This window comes from Mesoplodon mirus (assembly GCF_964341445.2).
Source record: "Mesoplodon mirus genome assembly, chromosome: 7".
NCBI lineage: Eukaryota > Metazoa > Chordata > Mammalia > Artiodactyla > Ziphiidae > Mesoplodon > Mesoplodon mirus.
Window position 1 is genome coordinate 133,114,319 of NC_138983.1, and position 23,473 is coordinate 133,137,791.

General features: G+C 42.6%; 1 protein-coding gene across 2 annotated transcripts in view; it reads right to left on the reverse strand.

Moving 5' to 3' along the window:
* Window positions 1-3,293: 3,293 nt before the first annotated feature.
* Window positions 3,294-23,473, reverse strand: part of CDON (cell adhesion associated, oncogene regulated) — a 101,236-nt gene continuing 81,056 nt past the window's right edge. For both annotated transcript variants that reach the window (XM_082629711.1, XM_082629710.1), the window contains 2 exons: window positions 7,747-8,021; window positions 3,294-7,140 (listed from right to left, as the gene is read on the reverse strand). In XM_082629711.1, the coding sequence (XP_082485837.1) occupies window positions 6,977-7,140; window positions 7,747-8,021 (439 nt within the window). In that variant the 3' untranslated portion in view covers window positions 3,294-6,976. The remainder of the gene's footprint in view (window positions 7,141-7,746; window positions 8,022-23,473) is intronic.

The following is a 23,473-nucleotide window of genomic DNA, read 5'->3' on the forward strand; positions in this document are numbered from 1 at the left end:
CTCCAAAACTTGGAGGCGTTATCTGTCTCAGACACAGGGCCTCAAAAAGCACAAGCCCCACGGGACCGTGAATCGGATGCACTCGAGTTCAGGCAAACAGAACGCCACGCACTCAGAGTAATCTCCTGTTCCTCCATTTATAGAGGAGGAAATTGAGGCCCGTGTGTAAGTCTAGGGTAACACAGACCAAAACTACACGGAAGTGGTCAGCGTTACAACCCCGATCCGCACGTCACCAGCTTTTCTCAACAAAACCGTAATAAGCATGCGCGCGCGCGCGCATGATTGTTGGTGGGCGCGCGCACGCCGGCAGCCGCCTGACCTACGGGAGACGCCAGAGCGAGGTGCAGCTGCCGTGGGCCGTCCGAGGCCCGGGGACACGCAGGGCATCTCTTTCCTGGGGCTTGGGAGACCGCAGCTGGTGACATCGAGCCGGAGAGCAGGGGCCGGCGGCCGCGGGGCTTGGACCCGGGGGTCCTCTATGCCTTCCACGTCCTGGCTCTGAATCACCGCACAGCTGGACACCCCTCTGAGGTGAAGACACCAGGTACCGTAAGGCTAGCGCCGTGGAGCAACCCAGCTTTGCTCCACCGAACCGAACCCGGGGGCATCTTCCCGTCCCCACGGCATCCCCGACTCTGTGCCTTCGCTTCCTTCCCCCTGAGTCCCTCCACCCCCAGCCTCTGTCCTCTCCTGCACCCTCCCCTCAGGTGACCCCCACTGCTGTGTCTCCCCTCCGTCCCCTCCCAGGGAGGTTCTGGAGGCCCAAGCCTAGGGGTGGGAGCCACAGTCGGCTTGAATCAGAAGAAATAGGGAAAGGGGAGGTGCCGGTGCTGGTGATTAAATAAGGATGGGGCCCGACTCTGCGCCTCAGTCTCACCTCCTGGGACAGAGGTGGGCTCTTGGCTTCCTGCTGCTCTTTCTCCATTCTGGGAATTCCTTACGTTACGGCATCCTTTCCTTCAGCCCCAGGCTGCCGAGATCACTGGCTTGCTGCCTCCCGTGCCAGATATAGGGGACTTGGCTGGGGACTCAAAACCTCAATACAGGCACGCAGAGCATCTCTTTCCCGGGGAGAGACCTGGTCTCCGGATTCTGTGCGTCAAGGCTTGCTCTTGATCACCCACCTCAGGTGGCGGGGGAACCGGATGAGCAGGGCACAGCCTGCTTGGTACCCTATAAGCCACTGTTGCCAAGTTCAGCAGCGGCTCTAAACCTATCCCGTGCAACCCCTCCTAGCGGACGCCCCCCCTTCAGCGCCTATCCTGCAGTGCTGGATGCGGCAGGCACAGGAATGGTAGTGGCAACGGTGACCTCTCTGCTGGTGTTCCAGTATGCTGCCCGGCACCTGGACACCTTCCCCTGTGAGTGGGAAGCTCAAGGGCAGGGTTGCTTGACCCTGTAAGGTGGCCCCATAAGATGTAGACTCCCCTGGGCAAGGAATCCAGGCTCTTCCTTAGCTGTGACCTCTCCCCAATGCTAGATGCCCATCAGGGCTCCAACCCCCAACCTCGGGCATCTAGGGCCACCCCCTTCTGGGTTCCCGAGTCTCAGGGAAGGGAGGGTTATCCTCCCAAGACCTGTGCTGCTTACTCAAGAAATGCACCTCTTCCTTTTCTTCCTACCGGCCTTGGGCGGTTGCCTGTTCCCAGGTGAGTATGGAAGCCCAGTCATTCTGGAGGTCAGGAAGTCTGGGAGAGTGTAATTGTCACTAACTTTACTCTCACACTTCACCCTCAGGGAGCAAAGTCACCAATATCAGGGTTCAAGGGGTGGCCCCGAGGCAGTGACAGGTAAGCTCGATTTTATCCCCAAAGCCAGGAAACAGTCCTGAGTTTCATGCGTGATGCTCAGTGTCTCTTGTCCTCTGGGAACAATCTGGGGCACCCCCAGGGCATCCCTCTCTCCTTTGCTTGTGTCTGTGCTTTGTAGGCACTGAACCACTACCCACCACCCCAGGATCGCATCCTGCACAAGAATCCACGGAGGCTCCAGTAAACGTCACCATCACAGTGACTGCCACACCGTGAGGCCTCAAGGGGAAGGTGCCAACACACTTAGGGGAGAAGGTGGGGATGGGAACATCCCCTCGGTCATACTGAGTGTTAAAGCCAAGGTAGCTAAGACCCCAGCTAGCCCTTCCCACTGAATATCTGGCTTTAACAGCCAGCACGAGGCTCAACTGCAGGGCCTCTAAATGACTTGATTATGAGACAAGTCCTGGCCCAGCTTGTGGAAGACAGAGGTGGAAAGACGAGGAAGACACACGATTGGGGAGAAGACCAACTGGCTGTCCGAGGGCAAGTGAGAACCACGGTGCCGGGAACAGTGTCTGGTGCCGTAGGAGCAGGCTGCCTGCTTCCACACCAAGTCTGTGAACTGAGAAATCCCTCAATAAATCACACGTGATGCTCTCACCAGTGGAGGATTATTCCGATTGCAGCTCCCGCAGGGAAAGGCTGACCTGGCTTCAGCTGGGCCCCAGGTTTCCCTACTGGGAGGAAGCTAGGAGATGGGAAGCAAGATCTGCAGGCATGTGTGCCCTTCATTCAACTCTAGCAAGAGATGTGCTCAGGCTTCCCTGGTGGCGCAGTGGTTGAGAGTCCGCCTGCCGATGCAGGGACACAGGTTCGTGCCCCGATCCCGGAGGATCGCACATGCCGCGGAGCGGCTGGGCCCGTGAGCCATGACTGCTGAGCCTGCATGTCCGGAGCCCGTGCTCCGCAACGGGAGAGGCCACACAGTGAGAGGCCTGCGTACCGCAAAAAAAAAAAAAAAAAAGAGAGAGAGAGATGTGCTCGTGTAGTTCGTTCCACGTTCCAAGTTCCTTCCCCAAGAACACGAGCTTCTACTATAGGACCAGCTGAATCAGGGCTGGTAGCAGAGCCAGGTGCCCAGGGCCTTTGTCTCCCTTTCACCTTTCATGTAGGAATAGCACCGAGCCTGTCACAGTCAAAGGGCCTCACAGTTGCTAGACCCCGTAGTCCGTGCCAACAAGACGGGACAGGGTTCTTGCCACCAGGCTTGGGGAGCTGGCTGAGAGGGGACCCGCGCAAGCCAAAGTCACACTCTGTCAGCCGCCAGCATGACTCACTGACTCCAAGCGTGTGTGTCTGACATCTGGGTGAAACACAAATGCATGCTTGTTCCACTGCCTGGAAGAGTCAGCAGAGCTGCCTCCGTGGGGGACTCAGATGAGAAGAAACAGCGAGACAGCCAAGGGATGATCCTGCCAGGAATCAGGAAAGTGGCGCCTGAGAGGAGACGGAAAACTGACAGAAACTAAGTTCTCCTTAGGTTCTCACAGATTCAGACTTTATTAGAAGAGGGGTTTCAGGTTCCCTCGCAGCTCTCAGGACGGGGGCTGAGGTTCAAGGAAGGCTCTTTTAAATCTGGGGAATACAACAGAACAAGGCGGCCCCACCCCATGCAAAAGTCCCTCTTGGCTTTCTGGTCTAAGCAGCCCAGACACTTTGAGTTTTTCAGGGCAGTAAAGCAAGGCTGCTTCTTGAGACTAAATTTCTACCCTGGGGTTCATAGGGACATGGCTCTAGGTAAATGGTAAGAATAGGTGAGGTCTCAGAAGGGACCCCTCTCCCTCACTCTCCTGCTGCTCCTCTCCTACTTCTTGCTTCCTTCCAAAGAAATACTGAGTTCCCCTAAGGGAGCATCTGCCTGCTTTGACAGAGCTCCTTGGTGCACGTATTTTCCCAGCCTCCCATAAAATACCTGTCCTGGATCTTTTTCCTTCAGGGCCTGGATCTCTGCAGTCAGAACAGAATGGATTAACTCACTGGGCTCTGGGATGTGCACAGGGGATTTTCAGGGGAGGACAGGGGTCCAAAAAATGTCAGAGTGAGATGTACACCCACCCCAATCACAGGCTATAAGCAGCTTTACACAAACAGGGAGCAATCAGAGGATCCCCATCTTCACATGCTACTCTACATGAAAGCAGCATTCTCTTTTAATATAAAATCAAATCAACAAAATAAAACCTGTCAAAGCTACATCATTTAAAATATGTACAATTTCAAACATTACCACTTTAAGGAAAATAAAACATACTTTTCAATATGATACAAAAACATGCATCTTAAAGAGAGCAACACAGATGAAATTCAGTTATAAAGTTAACGTCTTGGCAGTACGGTAGCTGGAATGAGATTTGCATCACAATCAGCTTAGTAAGGATGTATTGGTCCTTGAGGACTCATTCAACAAAAACAAAACCGAGAAAGAGATGCTTTTTCTAGAGACCACTTCAAAAGGTTTAAAACATTGCCATTTCACTTACATCTTGTAGAGCATCCATCACCAGACGATCAGTGCATAACCAAGAGAAGGAAAAAAAGGAGCTAGTGAAATGATATAGTAGGAGTGGGGGAGTTTTATGCTAAAACAAAGACTCACAGCGAATTCTAAGAGGCCTGAGGGATTACAGGATCACTATTACGCTGACAGAAGGTCAAATTCCCGTGTGCGGATGGTAGTGGCGGGGGGGTGGGGGCGGCGGTCATGGAGAGAAATGAGGGCTCCGGGAAGACCAGGCAATAAGCTCAGAGCTCTGCCCGTGGAGGACAGAGGCAGCTTCTCTTGTTGTGGAGTTTGAGCGTCTGAGGAATCCCATGGCGGGGCGGACCAGGGCTTACAGAGCTGGACCAGTTCCATCAGGAGAGTGAACCACAATGCTTTCGGAAAGCAGTATGGAAAAACGGAGGGAGCTCAGATGACAGCTCCAGGTGAGTTCAAATGCAGGCTCTGTGGCTCACCTGTGTGACCTGGGGACTTTACCTACTTTGTCGATGTGTCTTAACAGTAAGATTTGAGATAGCAGGAACAAGCACCAGCACAGTGCCTGGTACACAGCAGTTGCTTCACAACTGTCAGAGCCATCGCCCACGCTGTATTTTCCTCTGACTTCCTGGCAAGGGACATTAGGTAGGACTGTTTTGGGTGACTGTGCAGGGCTAAAAGTTCAGAACAATCGTGGTTAGAGAGCACTCATAACTCCTAAACATGAAGGCAATTATATATATATTTATATTTATATATCTCAATATATAAAGGCATTTTTTATAAATAAAATACAATAAAAGGGATAACACTTAAAACAGCGTTACTAATAATATAAATAAAGCAGTCCACAATGAGATTGCCCTAAAGGTAAAGTTGTTTTCTCTTCCTAGTGGACAAATCCCATATTCAAAGTCAATCTTTAAAAGCAGTTTATGACCTAAGGCTCATGCTAATACACCTCTGTTTCCTGAATCAAAATGACTGCCTACAAACATTTACTCCCCAGTTTTCTAAAACTCCCTTTGTGACTGTATTGCCGTAGCTTGACTGGCAAACACAGGGTATGTCTTTATATTCTGTGTGCTAGGACTTTGTCCTTTGCTAGCCACAGAAGTAAGGGACACAGCTATCCCCCTCCAAAGCTAACTGCATCTAAGCAACATGAAGAATAAATCCAGTATACTACAGGCATGGACGTCTGGGATGGAGAACTTGACTCTACAGCATCCCTGATACCCGACTATGAAATTATATCTACTACATTCTACTCAAAGTAATCCTTGCATAGTGACCCAGCTCACAAAGCACATTCCACTAACAGTTCTATTTATAAAGTATATAGACATATGTAAGGGGATATTGATGCATTTATATAGAAAGTCGATTAGTACAGTATTCTAGTCTATTTCACTGCAATTGTTGGGAAACTAAAATTTTTCCACTTATGCTGGAATTGCTTGACTTTAGGTAGAATCTGTTTCTTCCCCAAAGGGATGCACAATCCAGAAAAGAGCAGTGATCCATAAAGCTTGACTCAAGCTATTAAATACACTTAAGAGTGTTGTTTTGTTTTGTTTTAGATGTGGAGAAGAAAAGCCTTCCAAGGGCAGCTGCAAATGTCCTTGTCACTCAGAGGCAGCAATAATTGTGATTTATGAACTCTTCTAATCAAAGCTTTAGGTGCCTGTTACAATGATGACATTCAGAAAAAAATGTCTGGAAACTTCAAACCTCAAGATTCTTTTCTGACACTCCCATCTTCCAGGTATTGCCCAAGCTGGAAATCAGAACATACCGATTTTCAGGGGCTGTGGTACCATGACACATCCTATACTGATGGGAGAGCTTCCGCCGAGATAGTCCCCCTGGAACCTTCCCTTTTTTCTTAAAATGCAGATCTTTCTCTTCCAGTCACTACTTGAAAGTCTTATTTTGCTCCTACTCTTAGAAACAGTCAAAAAGAGCCCCATGGTGACCATGTTATAAACAAAAGCAATTTTAAATTTTAGTAGGCATTCTTTTTCTCACTGGCCTTGGCTCCCTTTCTACCTTCTGCAATAACCCAACCAGACTTAACCACCACCGTGTCCGTGACACTCTTTGTGATTAGTGCCTAGAAAGCTGGACATAACTTGTGCCCATGTGCAGACAGTCTATAGTTCAACTATCACTTCTGTGGAAGGCACTCTTCAAATTCACAAGACATCTGCTATTACAAACATCAGGCTACAACTGGGGTTGACTACAAATGTTCTCAGAAAGTCTGATAACATGATAGTGAAAGACAGCTTTCCATCTGAAAAGTTCCAATGGCCTGTGCAACTCTCTCTTAGCTGAGTCAGCCAATAGGTGGGATCCTTGTAGGAGGGGCTCTTACTGTCGCTGAGGCTCTTGGAAAACGTGGAATGATCCCACTGCTCTCATATGATTGAAAACTATGCCAAACCAGGTTGTTTACTACTGAGGGGGAGGAAGAAATAGGGAGGGAAACTTTTAAGGCATAAATAATATAAAAGGGCACACATTTTAAGATACATTCATATGACATTACTACTACAAAAAATAAATAACGATTTCTCTCTGAATTGAATTAATGTCCTTCACACGGTCCATCCCCAGGCCTGTTTTGTGCAGTTACTGGCTTGAAGTGGAAACATGACGAGGCACTGACACATCCTCAGGTTTCCTGGGATTGCTGAAGGACCCCTGAAGGGCTGTCTACAGGAATGCCAGGAGGAGACCATGGTGTCTTTTCAGTGCAGTCCTTTGAATCAGGTGGCAAAATAAGAGGATTCCAACTTAAAATTTTGTTCTCTGTTTCTGAAGGCACACAGCTGTCTCCTGAAAAACAAAGGTTTGGAAGCATTATGAAATGATAAAGGCTGATTTTTATCAAAGCAGTCTACAAACATTACCTTGAGCAATAAAGAAAGAATCATGAGCAAAATCAGAGCCCAGTTACATTTAGTTTGAATTTGAGGGAGCCAGTAGGTTTAAAAGGTTTAAAATAAAGTTGAGCTCTCATGAACAGTTATACAATTCAGCTCAGGGTTAAAGGAAACCCCTTAAAAGCCCCAAAATTACCACCTTAAAGAAAGGCTACAACTCCAGAATCAATTCAAATGAAAAAGCTCAGGATCACAAAATGCTTCCTTCTAGCAAGTCTACTTTCAGGTACAAACTGAATCAAAGCCTATTTGGATTTATTTTCCAAAATGTTCTCAGGATGAACAACCTGAGATGAATAGTGTGCATAACAAAATTTCAAAGAACTCTTTATTGAGTCAACTTTTTTTTAAGTATCCAATACCCACCCCCCACCCAATATCTAAGAAATATGTGAGTTGATCACAGAGAGAACATTCTGAAAGGATCACCTTTCCTGATACAGTTCTTAGTTAACTGAAGACTATCTAGAAACTTAAGATTTATAATGTCTTGCTGTACCTCTGTTGAACTCTGCTGCAACTTCCACACAACCAGAGTTGGTCTCATTTCTATTGTCTTGACAGCAAATATGCTGAGCAGGTCTTCGTGCCTTGTCATCTCTGATGCCCTTCTCAGGTGACTGACCACAGTCGGGGACTGTGGAAGCCAGACATACAGGCATCTTCATGTGAATGAGGGGCTTCATTTCCAAACCATCCTGAGGATAAGGTGCTACCACTGGGACCACAGGAAGGGGGCTGCTGCTGAAAGCGCTGTTGGTTTTGGTGAAACACCTACAAAGGGTAAACCAAAAGAAATAGAATTGTATCTAGAGGGATCAATAATTAAAAGCCACTCATTTTGACATATCATTTGGTATTTTGTATTCACAGATTCTTAAGAAAGATTGATGCTTAGAAATAACTAAATGATTCACTATGATTTGAAATATCAAAAATTAGAGTTAAAGTGAAATATAACAGGAGAATGCATCAAAAAGCAAACCAATTAAGAATTGAACTGTATATGATGACCTATCCCATGTTTCCTTTGCCTTAGTCCACTTAGTCAGAAGTTGTCTCCATAATTAAATAGCTCCAGAATATAGCACACAGATGGAAAAGGTCATCCACACTGGAAGGAATGAAAGAAAAAAAGAGGAAGAGGACAGAAAACTAAGAAACTTATGGCCACGTGAGAGAAATGACCTTATGAAAGCCAATAAAAACACACTTTGAAATCAGATATGTTCCCTCTCACTCTTGGAAAAAACACCACAAGAACTAGACACCCAAAATCCAGGTTTTATTTTTCAATTTTTTTCTTTGCAGAATTAATTGCTAGAATTTAATAGTAGTGAGCATTCACTTCAATTCTGCCCTACTTTTATTTCTTGCCTTCATCCAAGATATGTATTTTCTCTAATTTTTTTCCTTCCTGTTCTTCAGATTGGATAATTTCTATTGATCTTCTAGTCCATTGACTCTTGCTTCTCTTTTCTCCAATCTGATTTTAAGCCCAATCAGTAAACCTTCCATTCCAGTTATTTATACTTTTCAGCTTTGGAATTTCCATTTGATCTTTTTTTTTTTTTTTTTTTTTTTTTTTGCGGTACACAGGCCTCTCACTGTTGTGGCCTCTCCCTTTGTGGAGCACAGTCTCCGGACGCACAGGCTCAGCGGCCATGGCTCACGGGCCTAGCTGCTCCACAGCATGTGGAATCTTCCCGGACTGGGGCAGGAACCCGTGTCCCCTGCATCAGCAGGCAGACTCTCAACCACTGTGCCACCAGGGAAGTCCCTCCATTTCATCTTTTTAATTGTTTCTATTTCTCAGATGAAATTCCCCATGTGAATTCATTGTGTGTATATCTTCAAGTCCTTGAGCATATTTGTAACAGCTGCTTTAAAGTCACTGTCTACTCGTTGTGATATCTGGATCATCTCAGAGTCTGTTTCTATTGACTATTTTTTCCCTTGAGTAAGTATCACATTTTCCTATTTCTTTACATGTATAGTAAATTTTTAAACTGGATTTTTCCCTCTGATTTTCTGGTTGATCTCTTGGCCTCAAACTCCATCCTTCAACACCTTCAGTTTGTGTTCTTGACCCAAGATTGGAGAATGCCCTCAGGCAAAACCCCATAAACAAATGTCACCCACTGTCTTTCAAGGTTAGATTTACTCAGTTTCTGCCTGTTTCTGGTTACTCTACAATACTTTCAAATTGTCCAATTTCATCATTATTACCTGTGGATGATCAAGCTAGTCCGTCATTAACAGAAACTGGAATCTAAGAAGTATTTATATATAAAATAAAAATATTTTTTATTTATAAAATTAGGAGTGAGAAAAGTCTGGAGAAGACATTTCATTTGGCTTTGATCTGGGTTTGTTAGGTAGGAAACACACAGGACTGACCAGGAGTATGATGGAGCTAGGCATGTTAGGGAATAAAGATAAGAGTTCTTTGGACTTCCATCCTTTGAACATGGGATGGTATGTTTCTGGAGCGTAAGAAAATCAGTAAAAGGAAGTCCATGCAACTGTTACGAGCATTTCTGTTGGTTCAAGTTATTAGGAATACCAAATCCTAAGCATGAAGACTCGGAACCTGAAAGAGAATAAGACATCTGTCAGGAAACCAAATCCTTAATTTAAATAAGTCCAACTTTAATTTCAAATAGAGAAATATATTCACTCTACACTTAGGAGAATTCAGATACCAGTCACCTGGCATGAAAGCAAAGTATGTCTGTCAGGTATTCATCTGCACAGAATAATTTGACTACAGCATTATCTAATATGACTGTAATTTTACCTTTTAATAATACAGGAAAGATATATACCTGATTGAAAGAAAATCTGTGTTCCCATGCAAGTGTTAAGGCAGTCAAAAGTGGAGGGAGCACTGGTGTGGAAGAGAGTTTGTTGGAGTCAGAATCAAAGCACTGCGCTGGACAGATCATGACTCCAGGAGAGCGTGGCATTCCTTATTGGTCTGCTGTACATTTTATTCAACTCTGAACTTAAAATTTTTTCTGAGGTGCCGATGAGGGTGAACACGAATCTCTTGACATCCGTTTAAAAATGTCCATGTTATCAGTCTCTTTTTTCATTAGTCTCTTCCACTGTCTCAATACACAGGGAACCTGAAAATCCCCCTGAATGTATTCAATTCATGAGAATCCACAGATTCTAAACAGGGTACTCACCCAAAATGTGGGGCAAGTCCAGGGGAAAAATCTTCTTGTTTTTTTGGCCGTGCTGCATGGCTTACAGGATCTTAGTTCCCCGACCAGGGGTTGAAGCCGGGGCCACAGCAGTGAAAGCGCTGATTCCTAACCACTGGAGCGCCAGGGAACTCCTGGAAAAATCTTTTTGCATTCAAACTACTACTAATGAGAATTTAATAAGATATTATATATCTATAAATAACGTTACTTAGAAGAACCCTTTATTCTAAAACCATTTGCTGATACTTTCTAAATGTCAGACACTGTGGTAGACACTGAAAGTATAAAGATAAATACAACAGGTTCCAGCTCTCAGTCTAGCAGAGGAGAAAAAGTAAACAAATGCTACAATATAATGTAGTAAGTGTAATATAAGAAGGTATAAAAGACACTGGGAGCACTCAACTTTGAGATGGGTTATCTTAGATGTATAGCTGATGAGAACAGGGTACTTCCCACATTCCAGCTAGAGACCAGTGTGTATTCTTCCAGGCTATTTCAGACTCAAGTGTCTTATAATTGAGGAAATTACAGTAGATGGCAACTGTGGCTTTAGAGAGTAAGAAGGATTCTGATTTCAAAAAACCATAAATATCTCTGGTCAGGGGAATCTATATGGCTACCGTGATTCACTGGAAATCATTCTTAAAAATTAAGTTCCTGGCTTCTGGCTATGGCTGATTAGTTTATATCAGAACAACTCTCCTGCCAAGAGCAACTTGGCAACTAAAAAAGATGGAGAAATTTTAGCTTAAATCTGTCAAAATCATCAGAGAGCTACTCCAGCACTTAAGTGGCTGAGATTCCAGAAAGAAGGTAAATGTGAGTTTCAGCCCCACTTTTCCTCATGAGGCATCTGCCCAGTTCAGTGCAGGATGAAACACTAAGACGTCAAGCAGGAAGTGGCTAAGGAGCTGAGCAGAACATCTGGCAGTTTCCTGAGGCTGGGAACACAGAAACTGGAGTTCAGAGCCTACCAAAGAGAAAAGGCCCAGTAAACCCCCCAGGCTTTTCATTAGGACCCTTGAAGGGTTACATTGTAAAAATAACAGTGAAGCAGGAATAGACAAGGCTTTTAAAAAGACTGAAACTCAGCATTAAATCAGCTCAATCACTAATTGGGTTAAAATGATCTGCCCCTTGCCTAACTGCCTGCCAAAAGCAAAAGTAAATCCTTTCTGGGGCAAGAAAACATCTTCCAGAGCCTCTATGAGTTTTTATATGCAATGTCCAGAATTCAATAAAAAATTACGTGGCATTTCTGGAGACAGAAACAAGAGAAAACTAAGTGATGAAGCTACTGAGTTAGGAGACAAAGATTTTAAAAGAACTGGATGAACATATTCAAGAAAACAGGTGACAAGATGGAGAATTTTAACAGAGACTTAGAATCTAATAATAATTATTATTTGGAATTTCTAAACTAAAAAGTAGAATACCTAAACGAAGAACTCAATTCATGGAGTTAAGACCAAATTGAACACAGAGGACTAGAGGTTTACTGAACATGAAGCGTGTCTCTGCACGGTCTTCAGACTGAAGCACAGACACAAAAGGATGGAAAATATAGAAAGAAGCTTAAGAGGCATACGAGGCATAGAAAAAAGCTCAAAAATATATGCAGGCACATCTCATTTTATTATGCTTCACTTTATTACACTTCGCAGATAACGCGTTTTATACAAACTGAAGGTTTGTGGCAGCCCTGCATCAAGCAAGTTGATCAGCGCCATTTTTCCAACAGCATTTGCTCACTTCTGTCTCTGTGATACATTTTGGTAACTCTCGAAATATTTCAGACTTTTTCATTATTATTATATTTGTTATGGTGATCTGTGACCAGTGACCTCCGACTGTAGTTGTTTTGAGGTGCCACAAACACTGTTGTCTTATTTTAAGAAATTGCCACAGTCATTCCAGCCTTCAGCAACCATCACCCTGATCAGTCAACAGCCATCAACATCGAGGCAAGACCCTCCACCAGTGAAACGATTATGACTCACTGAAGGCTCAGATGATGGTTAGCATTTTTTTAAGCAATAAAGTATTTTTTTTTTTAATTTTTTTTTTTTTTTTTTTTTAGATGTTGGGGGTAGGGGTTTATTAATTAATTTGTTTATTTTTGGCTATGTTGGGTCTTCGTTTCTGTGTGAGGGCTTTCTCTAGTTGTGGCAAGTGGGGGCCACTCTTCATCGCGGTGTGCGGGCCTCTCACTGTCGTGGCCTCTCTTGTTGCGGAGCACAGGCTCCAGATGCGCAGGCTCAGTAGTTGTGGCTCACGGGCCCAGTTGCTCCGCGGCATGTGGGATCCTCCCAGACCAGGGCTCGAACCCGTGTCCCCTGCATTAGCAGGCAGATTCTCAACCACTGCGCCACCAGGGAAGCCCTAAAGTATTTTTAAATTAAGGTATGTACATTTTTTTGGACATAATCAAAAAATTCACTTTTGAATGGGATAAAAGCTATATGTGGAGAGATAAAGGCTAAGAATTTCCTAAAACTGATGAAAGTTCAAGCCACAGATTTAAGAAGTTCTATGAACCCCAAGCAGAATAAATACAAAGAAAATTATACTTTCAAATGTGAATAATTAAACTGCTGGAAGTAAAAATACAAAGTGAAAATCATAAAAGCAGCCAGAAGAAAAAGACATTATCACCTTGAAAGGGAACAACAGCTGTATAGATGATTCTTCAGTAGAAACAATAGAAGCAACAAAATAATGGAATGACATTGTTAAAGCACAAAAAGAAGGTAACTGCCAACCTAGAATTTAATGAACAGTAATGAATACCCTTTGAAAAGGAAGATGAATTGAAGACATTTCCAGACAAAAAATCTGGGAGAATATGTAACCCTCAGACCTGTACTACAAGAAATACTATAGGGAATTCTTCAAGTTGAGGGAAAATGAGTACCAGCAGACAACAGGAAGAAATACAGAAAAATCTACAAACAGTAAATGAGGGAGAGGGTGTGGAGAAAAGGGAACCCTCCTATACTGTTGGTGGGAATGTAAATTGGTGCAGCCACTGTGGAGAACAGTATGGAGGTTCCTTAAAAAACTAAAAATAGAGCTACCATATGATCCAGCAATCCCACTTCTGGGCATATACCTGGAGAAAACCATAATTCAAAAAGACACATGGGGGCTTCCCTGGTGGTGCAGTGGTTGAGAGTCCGCCTGCCGATGCAGGGGACACGGGTTCGTGCCCCGGTCTGGGAAGATCCCATATGCCACAGAGCGGCTGGGCCCGTGAGCCATGGCCGCTGAGACTGCACGTCCAGAGCCTGTGCTCCTCAATGGGAGAGGCCACAACAGTGAGAGGTCCGCATACCGCAAAAAAACAAACAAAAACAAAACAAAAGACACATGCACCTCAGTGTTTATTGCAGCACTACGTACAATTGTCAGGACATGGAAGCAACCTAAATGTCCATTGACAGATGAATGGATACAGAAGATGTGGTACATATATAAAATGGAATATTACTCAGCCATAAAAAAAGAATGAAATAATGCCATTTGTAGTGACATAGATGGACCTAGAGATCATCATATTGAGTGAAGTAAGTCAGACAGAGAAAGACAAATATCATATGACATTGCTTATATATGGAATCTAAAAAAATGGTACAAAACAGAAATAGAGTCACGGATGTAGAAGACAAACTTATGGTTACCAAGGGGAGAAGGGGGGTAGGGATAAATTGGGAGATTGGGACTGAAATATATACACTACTCTATATAAAATAGATAACTAGTAAGAACCTACTGTATAGCACGGGGAACTCTACTCAATACTGTTATGACCTATATGGGAAAAGAATCTAAAAAAGAGTGGTTATATGTACATGTATAACTGACTCACTTTGCTGTACACCTGAAACTAATACAACATTGTAAATCAACTATACTCCAATAAAAACTGGTTTAAAAAAAAAAGGAGGGATGAATAGCAACAAAGGTAATGTTGGGAATTGTGACTAAATATCGACTGCAAAAAACAGTAACTGTATTGTCTTAAAGGATTTTAAATATTTATAGAATTAAACCACACGACAAAAATAACAAAACACTGGGGAAGGAACTGGAGTTAAAATGTTCTAAAGTATTTTACTGTCTAGGAAGTAATAAAAGTACTAATGCATGTTAGACTCTAATTAAGGTCATAATGTCCAGCACCAAGCACACAGTAAATGGCATATCGTATGACCTCAAAAATGGTGAATAAATAAATAATAAACAGTAGAACATCAGACTTTTTAAATAACCCTTTCTGTAAGCAAGTAAATTTATTATCAAGGAGCAACAATTAAACTAATTGGTCAAGATACCTTATAACAGACCATACCTAAAACTAAGATAATACACGTAGATTAAAGTGAGAATGAACCATGGGACTTCCCTGGCGGTCCAGTGGTTAAGACTTCATGCTTCCACTGCAGGGGACACAGGTTCGATCCCTGGTCGGGGAACTAAGATCCCACATGCCGCTTGGCACGGCCAAAAAAATAAAGGGAGAGTGAACCATACACTTACCCCTTAAGATTTTTGTACCACAATAGTAGTTATCTCTGTCCTTGTTCCATACTAGCTCTGTTGTTCAGTTTTTCTTCTACCTGTTGGCTTCAAAGTTCTCTGACTTAAAATTCAGTCTTCTGGAGGACGGGCAATGCCTGTCCTAGATGGCAGAGAAAGCTCTTCGCGAGACAATGGAGCACAGTCAGGCACTGAATGAAATCCCCAATCATGATGTAAAACAAACTAAGTGAGCTTCTGGCTTGATGTTCCATTTCTCTGCAGGAATCTGGAAGTAATACAAAGGTGCTAGAAACCTGAAAGACAAAAGAGGATCAGGTCAGAAAGAGAAGTTTTCATTTAAAAAAGTAAAGTTAAGGTGTAGGAAAAATATATACTTGCCAGAATTTGAAACACCAGGGCAGTTCCCTAAACACAAGATATTATAAGTTAATAATTGGCTTATATAGATCTAATATGAATTTAATTTCATAATGCTGACATAAAATAATGAAGACTCACCAAATGATAAGATGCCTTGAGTTCTTCTGCTGTTTTGTTCCTTTTAGTTTCTTTTCTGTCCTGCTCATTTCTTTAATTTAAAGCAAAGGACGAGATTTTTTTTTTTTTGCGGTACGCGGGCCTCTCACTGTTGTGGCCTCTCCCGTTGTGGAGCACAGGCTCTGGACGTGCCAGGCTCAGCGGCCATGGCTCACGGGCCCAGCCGCTCTGCGGCATGTGGGATCCTCCCAGACCGGGGCACGAACCCGTGTCCCCTGCATCGGCAGGCGGACTCTCAACCACTGCGCCACCAGGGAAGCCCAGGACGAGATTTTTAAAGGAAATCTAAGGGCAGTCCAACAGTTTGAGTATAGAGCACTTTTGTGAGGATGAAGGTGAACTACACGGATGGGACAGGACCGAGGGATGGTCAGGACAGAAGAGCCAGGGCCAACTACAATGGATGGTAATTAGAGAGCTGAGACTGTCACCTGGTTTTATGTGCTGTGAGTTAACAAGCAGAATACACATATGTTTTAAAAGGAATTACAGATATTTAGCAAGAGAAAAGTGCAATTTCCTATTACATATTCTTTAGCAGCTATTTTTCAGGTAAGTAATATAGAAAATCACAGCAGTGAGTACTTTTATTCCGAACTGTGACTCTCAATTAACAGGGAGGTGCTGGTAGTAACATCGTCATTTGAGTTAGGCTGTTAACGGGATTATAACCCAATTTTCAACATGATAAACCAAACTGATTTAAATTTTTCTAGTATGCCGAACCCTAACTCATAATCATCAGTAATTAACCACGTAGATAACCAAATATAAAAAATTCAGTCACCTTACTTTTAGTTCATTTCTGGATGTCTACATAAAAATGGCTTCAACTTGGGGGCTACATGCTAAGATATAAGCACAGAGGACACAGTCGATAAGAAAGGAATATAATACCTGTTCTGAATATAATTAGGCATATAACATGTGAAACAATTCTTTTACTGATAACGCTTTAATTAAAATTTCTTTTTTTAAAAAAAACTGTGGCTTTATTTATTTATTTATTTTTGCCTTGCTGCATGGCATGTGGGATCTTAATTCCCTGACCAGGGGTCGAACCCATGCCCCCTGCAGTGGAAGCACAGAGTCTTAACCACTGGACTGCCAGGGAAGTCCCTAAAGTTTCTAAAGCAATCAGATAATCACAAAGATAATACCTGTATATACGTAAATGTAAGAGACCCAAATCTATAACAAGTGAGAGAGAGAAAAGGGCAAATGTCTGTGTCTGCAAATGTATCACATTCATTAAGATGCTCTTATAATGCACATCTTACAGTTTACACGATACAAAGAGCTTGTAATTTTACTATCTTAGGCTTCTCAAACAATCTTTCAACTGCAGTTATTATTGGCTTAAAGTGGGGTGAAAGTTTTCACTGAGTTGTCTCTGGCTCAATGAAACGACTTTTCCTAATTTTAAAACATTGAGTAAATAGAACTCTGTGCATCATGCCACATACAAAAATCTGTGCTGTTTTGCAAGAATTCAGGTAGTCTGGGACCTGTTAGTTTATTACTAAGACATCTTTTAGTAAACAGGAGAGGCCTGTCTGACCAAGCTGTAACATAGGAGAATGACTATTATAGTGTCATAAAAATAAAATATTCTTTCACCAACAATCTGAATAGCACAGACAAGGAAGTAAGAAATTGGAATAGTAGCATAGGATTGTTCTTGAAAGAATACATTGCTTTAGTATTTGACTAAACATATTTTGGACATTCCAGTAAAACTACATAGCACCTCTAAAATATTTTGCAGAGAAGTATCCCATTTCTGATTACACAGCTGAATATTTGTTAAGCATGATTACGTGCAGAATAACTCTGATTAGATAATTATATACATTTTGCCTTAAGTTTCCTCTTTTGATTATCCCTGGAGGGCAGGGACTAACTACCCATGAACCTCTTGGATTTTCATGAATGTGCTTCATGAACATCTTCTGAAACGGTTTCATCTTGGTGGTGGTTTGTTTTAATATTCAGCTCACCCCTGATGTTTCCTCTTGCCCCTGTGTCTGTTATTTTGCTGACCTAGCCCTTATTTTGGGGAAGTCATCAGTAACTGTGCAACAGAACCCTGATGACATTCCTCCAGGGCCCATAAAGGTTCTCCATTCTCACTGTACACTCTTTGTTGGATGCTGCAGTGACGCAAGCCTTGCAGTGAGAATTTCCTTTTGGGAATTAGTTTCTTGGTGACTGTCACCCAACAACATGTTGGGTGACTATAAATGACTGAGTGCATTACTGAACATGGCAAGTTCACACACACACACACACATACATGCACAATCCTACAAATAAAAGACCAAAAGTACTAGTCTAACCATGTGACTCCCTGACAACAGGATTGGGTCTCCATATCAAAAGCAGGAGATATGTAACTCAAAAGGAAGGTACTGATCAATTAAAGAAATTAGACATAGTTCTTTCAACATTTTTCTTAGGGAATCAGGCTGATTACCATAGATGGAAGAGAATCCAAATCTTGGGCTTTGTCGTGTTTCCTTCCTTTGGTTTTATGGCTAGTTCTGAAGTAGCTGAGTGGACAGGGATAGCAGATGGGTTTAGTCATAAGAAATTAACCTGCTGCAGGAAACAGTCTAGGTGTCCTGGATAAGCAGTTGTTTTCATACTTAACAAACCAACTGGGTAGACCAAACTCTAGGTCTGAAAGAACTACTACTATAATGAAATGTTTTCATATTCATCTCCAGAGACTATTTTTACCTGAGTATATCTGACAGCAGTGGAAGGTTTCAAGTTGGTGAAAGAGCACCCCCAAACTCAACAATACACAGACTTTTAAGGTGATCATTATGTAAAAACTTGGAGGTCATTTATATCTATGTGTTCTAAAGCACTATTCCGAATAGCTTTATTTCTCCTCTTGACCATCAGCCAGGTATAGATAATACTTTTTTTCCCAGATGGATTATATACATTTTTCCAAGCTGATTTTTACTTAGCTACTTCCTGCCCATTTCCAATCTCTCTAGGACCCTTAAAGTTAATTTTTTGTTCCCTCCTGACGGGACCTCTCAGTTTGTTCATCTGTGAATTTCATCAGTGTCCTCTCTACTCTCTTACAAATTATCAAGACTGATGGTAAACAGACCAGATTTAATGTCAATCCCTTCCCATTAAACTAGCCAAGCAACTGACAAACCCCATTTGATTACATATCCAGAACTGCACTACTGCTTTTTGAATTGAGGAGAGGAGGTGGGTAGAAAGCTATTGATTTACTTGATTAAAATCTGTTTAACTCTTGCAGTGCCCAAATTGCACAAGACTCTCAGTTGAGTCTTTTGTGTAGGGGGCTGGCTCCCTAAAAAGCGTCATTAAATATGCTTCTTTCCAGCTGTTCATAGGGAGCTATTACACGCTACTCTCAAAACTGAAAAGCTCACATGGACTGAACCCAGTGAGGCAGGCAGTCTTCTACAAATGCCACAAAAGCCCTAGAAGCAAATAAAACTCCACAGATTGCTGGAGTGCACGCGCCCCTCTAATCTGTTGTCAAATCTGCATGTCAATATGCCAGTTTAGACAAGAAAAGCAAACTTTTCTAGGACTAAAACAGAAGGATGATAAAAGGGGCCTAAGGTTGGCAATGACTTGCTTCTTAAAAGCCCACTCTAAGAAATACATTCAAGTTTAAACCTAAGAAGGCAGAAAAAAACAAACTGGGGTGGCAGGACACAGTGCAGGCAAGATTCCACGTGGAAAGGCCTTCGTCAGTTCTCAGGCACCTGTGGACTAAGACAGCTGCCCTGGGTCAAGGTGAGTTTGATGAGGCACCCCCGGGGTCTAAGGGGATGATGACTCCCAGGTGTGTGAGGGGTAGACAGGTATAAGCTCTTTCCTGCAGTGTTTCCTCGTTCAGTGACGGCATCCAATTACCTGGACACCATCCTTGACACCTCTGCCTCCTCCCACAATTACTCATGTCTTTTTGAAAAACTGCACCTCCTAAGTCTCTCCAACCCACCTACTTCTCTCTGTATCTACTGTAGCTATCTTAGTGCACTATTTCCCATCTGGACTACTGCCACGGCCATCCAACTGGTCCCCTGTATCCTTTCCTGCGCCATCCAGTGGATCCTCCAAACTCTATCCTCCGGAGTGCTCCATCACAATGTTCTTTTACTTAAAATCTTTCACTGACTCGCCACGGCTCCATACCATCTGATTTCACTCATCTTCTACCTCTGACCCTTTCGCTTACTAGGTTCCTGCCACATTAGCCTTCTTTAAGTTCTGTAAGGACTCCGGCACTCTGCTTTAAAGATTTTGCATACATGGTACCTTGCCTTTGCCTGGAAAGCTTTAAACCTATCCCCATCCTCTTTTACCTAGTTTTACAAATTCTTCAGAGCAAAATGTCACTTGCTTAGGGAAGTCTTTCCTTTCTACTACATTCTTTACTTTGTCTTTAAGGCATCCAGTTTTAATTATATATTCATTTTTATGATTATTATGTGAGTTTTTAAAAATATATGTCTCCCCATCAAACTGTAAGCTCAGTGAAGGCAGGGACAATGCCTGTTTTGCTCACAACGGTAGCCTCAGGACCTATCTTGGTGCTTGGCCCACTGTAGACCTTCAACAAATGTCCGTTGAATGAATAAATGAATGAATGAATCCTCTTTCCCTTTCGCTCTCCTGATTTTCACACCCCTTTCCTCATCTCTTTGAAGATATATCAAGGCAATAAGCAAAAAATAATAAAAGAGAGAATTATAAAAAAGATGTCTAATCACTTTAAATACTTAAGAAATAGGGACTTCCCTGGTGGTGTAGTGGTTAAGACTTTGCCTTCCAATGCTGGGGGTGTGGATTCAATCCCTGGTCGGGGAGCTAAGATCCCACATGCCTCAGGGTCAAAAAAAGCAAAACATAAAACAGAAGCAATATTGTAACAAATTCAATAAAGACTTTAAAAATGGTCCAAATCAAAAAGCTTAAAAAAAATTAAATAAACCAAACAAATACCTTAAATAATTAAATATATAAAAATACTCAAACTGCCAAGGTTATTGTCTCCATCCCACCTATTCTTAAATTCTATCACTTTGATACAAATGACTCTGAAATATAGAGATCATTGTCCCAGTCTACCCCCTGAACCCAAGACCAGCATTTTCCTGTGTCTCCTTGACTTAGATACCCAACTGGCAGTTGAAACTCTAAAAGCCCCAAACCAAATTCATCAACTTTTCCTCCATATATCATTTTATTAAGTTTCTTATTTCTATGACTATCACCATGGCAACTACCAGGTCATTCGTGTTTGAAACTTTCTATTCATTTGAACCTCCCATTTTTTCCCAGATCCCAATCAGTCAATAGCCAAGTCCTAAAGATTCCAGCTCTAGAATCTCACTTTTCTCTTCCTTTCCACCCCCATTCCTTGCGTGAAGCTAAGGCCTTCATTACGCAAGTAGTCACACTGGTCTCCTCCCTCCAATCCCACCAGCGTACTGACTACTACCATTAACCAGCTTATTATACACATCTTGCATAGATGGCTCCCTTTCTTAAAAATCTTCAAAAGAATCATTGTGCCACTAAGCCCAGTGTTTCTCAACACTTAACCCATATCCCCCTTTCTGATTAATGTAAAAATCTCACATCCCTCCTGTACTGTATATTACAGAAACAATAGGGAATTTTTTTCTATTCCTTAAACATAAAACTACAAGATCCAATGTGCTTCTTCAAACTCTACTCACTATACTTCAAGCTCTGGCTGTGAATCACTATTATTAACTGTTGGCTCTCTGGAGGGAGGGCTTGGGCCAGTACCTAGGACATGGTGGGCACTCAATAAGTGTTGATTAAATAAACTACTAAACCCTGACAGTAAGGGTCATCCATGATATAAACTCAGACTGCTTTTCCAGTTTTATATCCTGCTACCCCCTATTTGTATTTCTCCAGCTAAATTATGTCAGTGTTTCTCAAAGCATGGTCCCAGGACTAGCAGCATCAATAGCCCCAGAACTCATCAGAAAGGCAAATTCTCAGTCCCCACCCGAGACCTACTGAATCACAAACTCTAGAAGTAGAGCCTCATAATTTGTGTTTTTACAAGGGCTCCAAGTTAATTCTAGTGTGTGCTGAAGTTTGATAACCACTGAACTAGACTATTTACCCTCATGTAAGCATTATCCTTCCTCCTTCCGTGATTTGTGATTCCTTCTGCCTGGAAACACCTCAGAACCTATTCCAGTGGCTAGTGCTCAGTAAATGTTTCTTTTGACTGATGAGCGAAAAACTCTAAAATATCCCCTGGAGGGGCTTCCCTGGTGGCGCAGCGGTTGAGAGTCCGCCTGCCGATGCAGGGGACATGGGTTTGTGCCCCGGTCCGGGAAGATCCCACATGCCGCAGAGCGGCTGGGCCCGTGAGCCATGGCCGCTGAGCCTGCGCGTCCGGAGCCTGTGCTCCGCAACGGGAGAGACCACAACAGTGAGAGGCCCGCGTACAGCAAAAAATAAAATAAAATAAAATATCCCCTGGATAGACCTCATATGTCTTAACTGAAATTATACCTCTTTTTGTGTACACACTCTTTTCAGTTGGCATTAGGAAACGCAAATTTAGTCTTAGCGATAATGTCGACACTCTAAAAGTGTAAATTGACGAAAATTGTGCATATTTGGGGAGTACATGATATATCACCTGCCTCTCAGTATTAGAAGCTTATTACAAATTTTGCCATCTTGGGGATCTTGAGAGGGGATACCTGTTTTCAGTTACAACGTTAAAGGAGTTAGACGCGTTAGATTTAATGATTCCAATTTGGCAGAGTTGAAGATAGGTACTTATTGACGTTCATCTGTGTCAAAACCACATAAGCGCTCCTGGAAGCCAGATGAGCCACTTGGCTAACCTCAGAGGCAAGGCAGGCAAGCGAAGGTTTGCCCTAAACAGGTAGACTCTGAGGTAGGAAGAAGATTTAGGCCAGGGAGAAACAGAAGCTGGCTTTCTCAGGCTGCAGAGAATTCACCTATGCTCCCAGATAAAACCCCCAGACATGAAATGCAAGAGGCCATTAACTTGAAAACCAATAGAAATATAATTGTCCACCATCGTAAAGGAAAAAAACCATGTATAATAAAACCCCCAAATGCCACATACACACACGTTCACACATACGAAAATGGCCATGAATGCAAGATGGTAGAAGTCATTCAAATTCTTTTAAGGAAATGGGATGTATTTTTGGTACTAGGATATGATACCTCATTATAAAGATGACGAGCAGCAAATTACCAAAATCTATAATCAGAGTATGTTGGGAGCAATTTTACACTATCTAAGACAATTCTCCATTTTTCAGATAAGGAATAGCCTCAGAGAGATTACATAACTTTCCCAAGATCATAGACTTAAGCAGTGGCAAAGCCTATGTTTACTTATTCTTAGACCTGAGGTCCGCTCATTCCAGCATTCTAACATCTGGGTTGAATCACATTTGCTGATGGCCACAGGAACCACAAAGGATGTGTTTTAATTAAGTCCATCTGATTACTTACCAGGCGTATAAACCATCTTTACCAGTTCTTCAGCATGCTCCTAACAAGTTGTGATAAAGCCTTTGACAAGCTCAGGACAAAACTGTAGCTTCACTGTTACGACCATCTTAAAATTTAGCTAGGGTCATATAGAATTTTAAAGTGTAACAAGCAAATCTTAGTACACAAAACAGGCAGATGGCTCTTGCTAATATAGAAACCCTAAGATGGGTTAAGTAAATGATTAAAAAAAAAAAATCTCCAGAAAGCTTTATTGCTTTTGCTCTGTAACTCTCAAAACACATGATGAAACAATGTACTTTTAATTCAATGGTCGACTGATTCCTTCTTCAAGTTCTGGTTTTGATAACTCCCAGATGCAACTGTTAACTT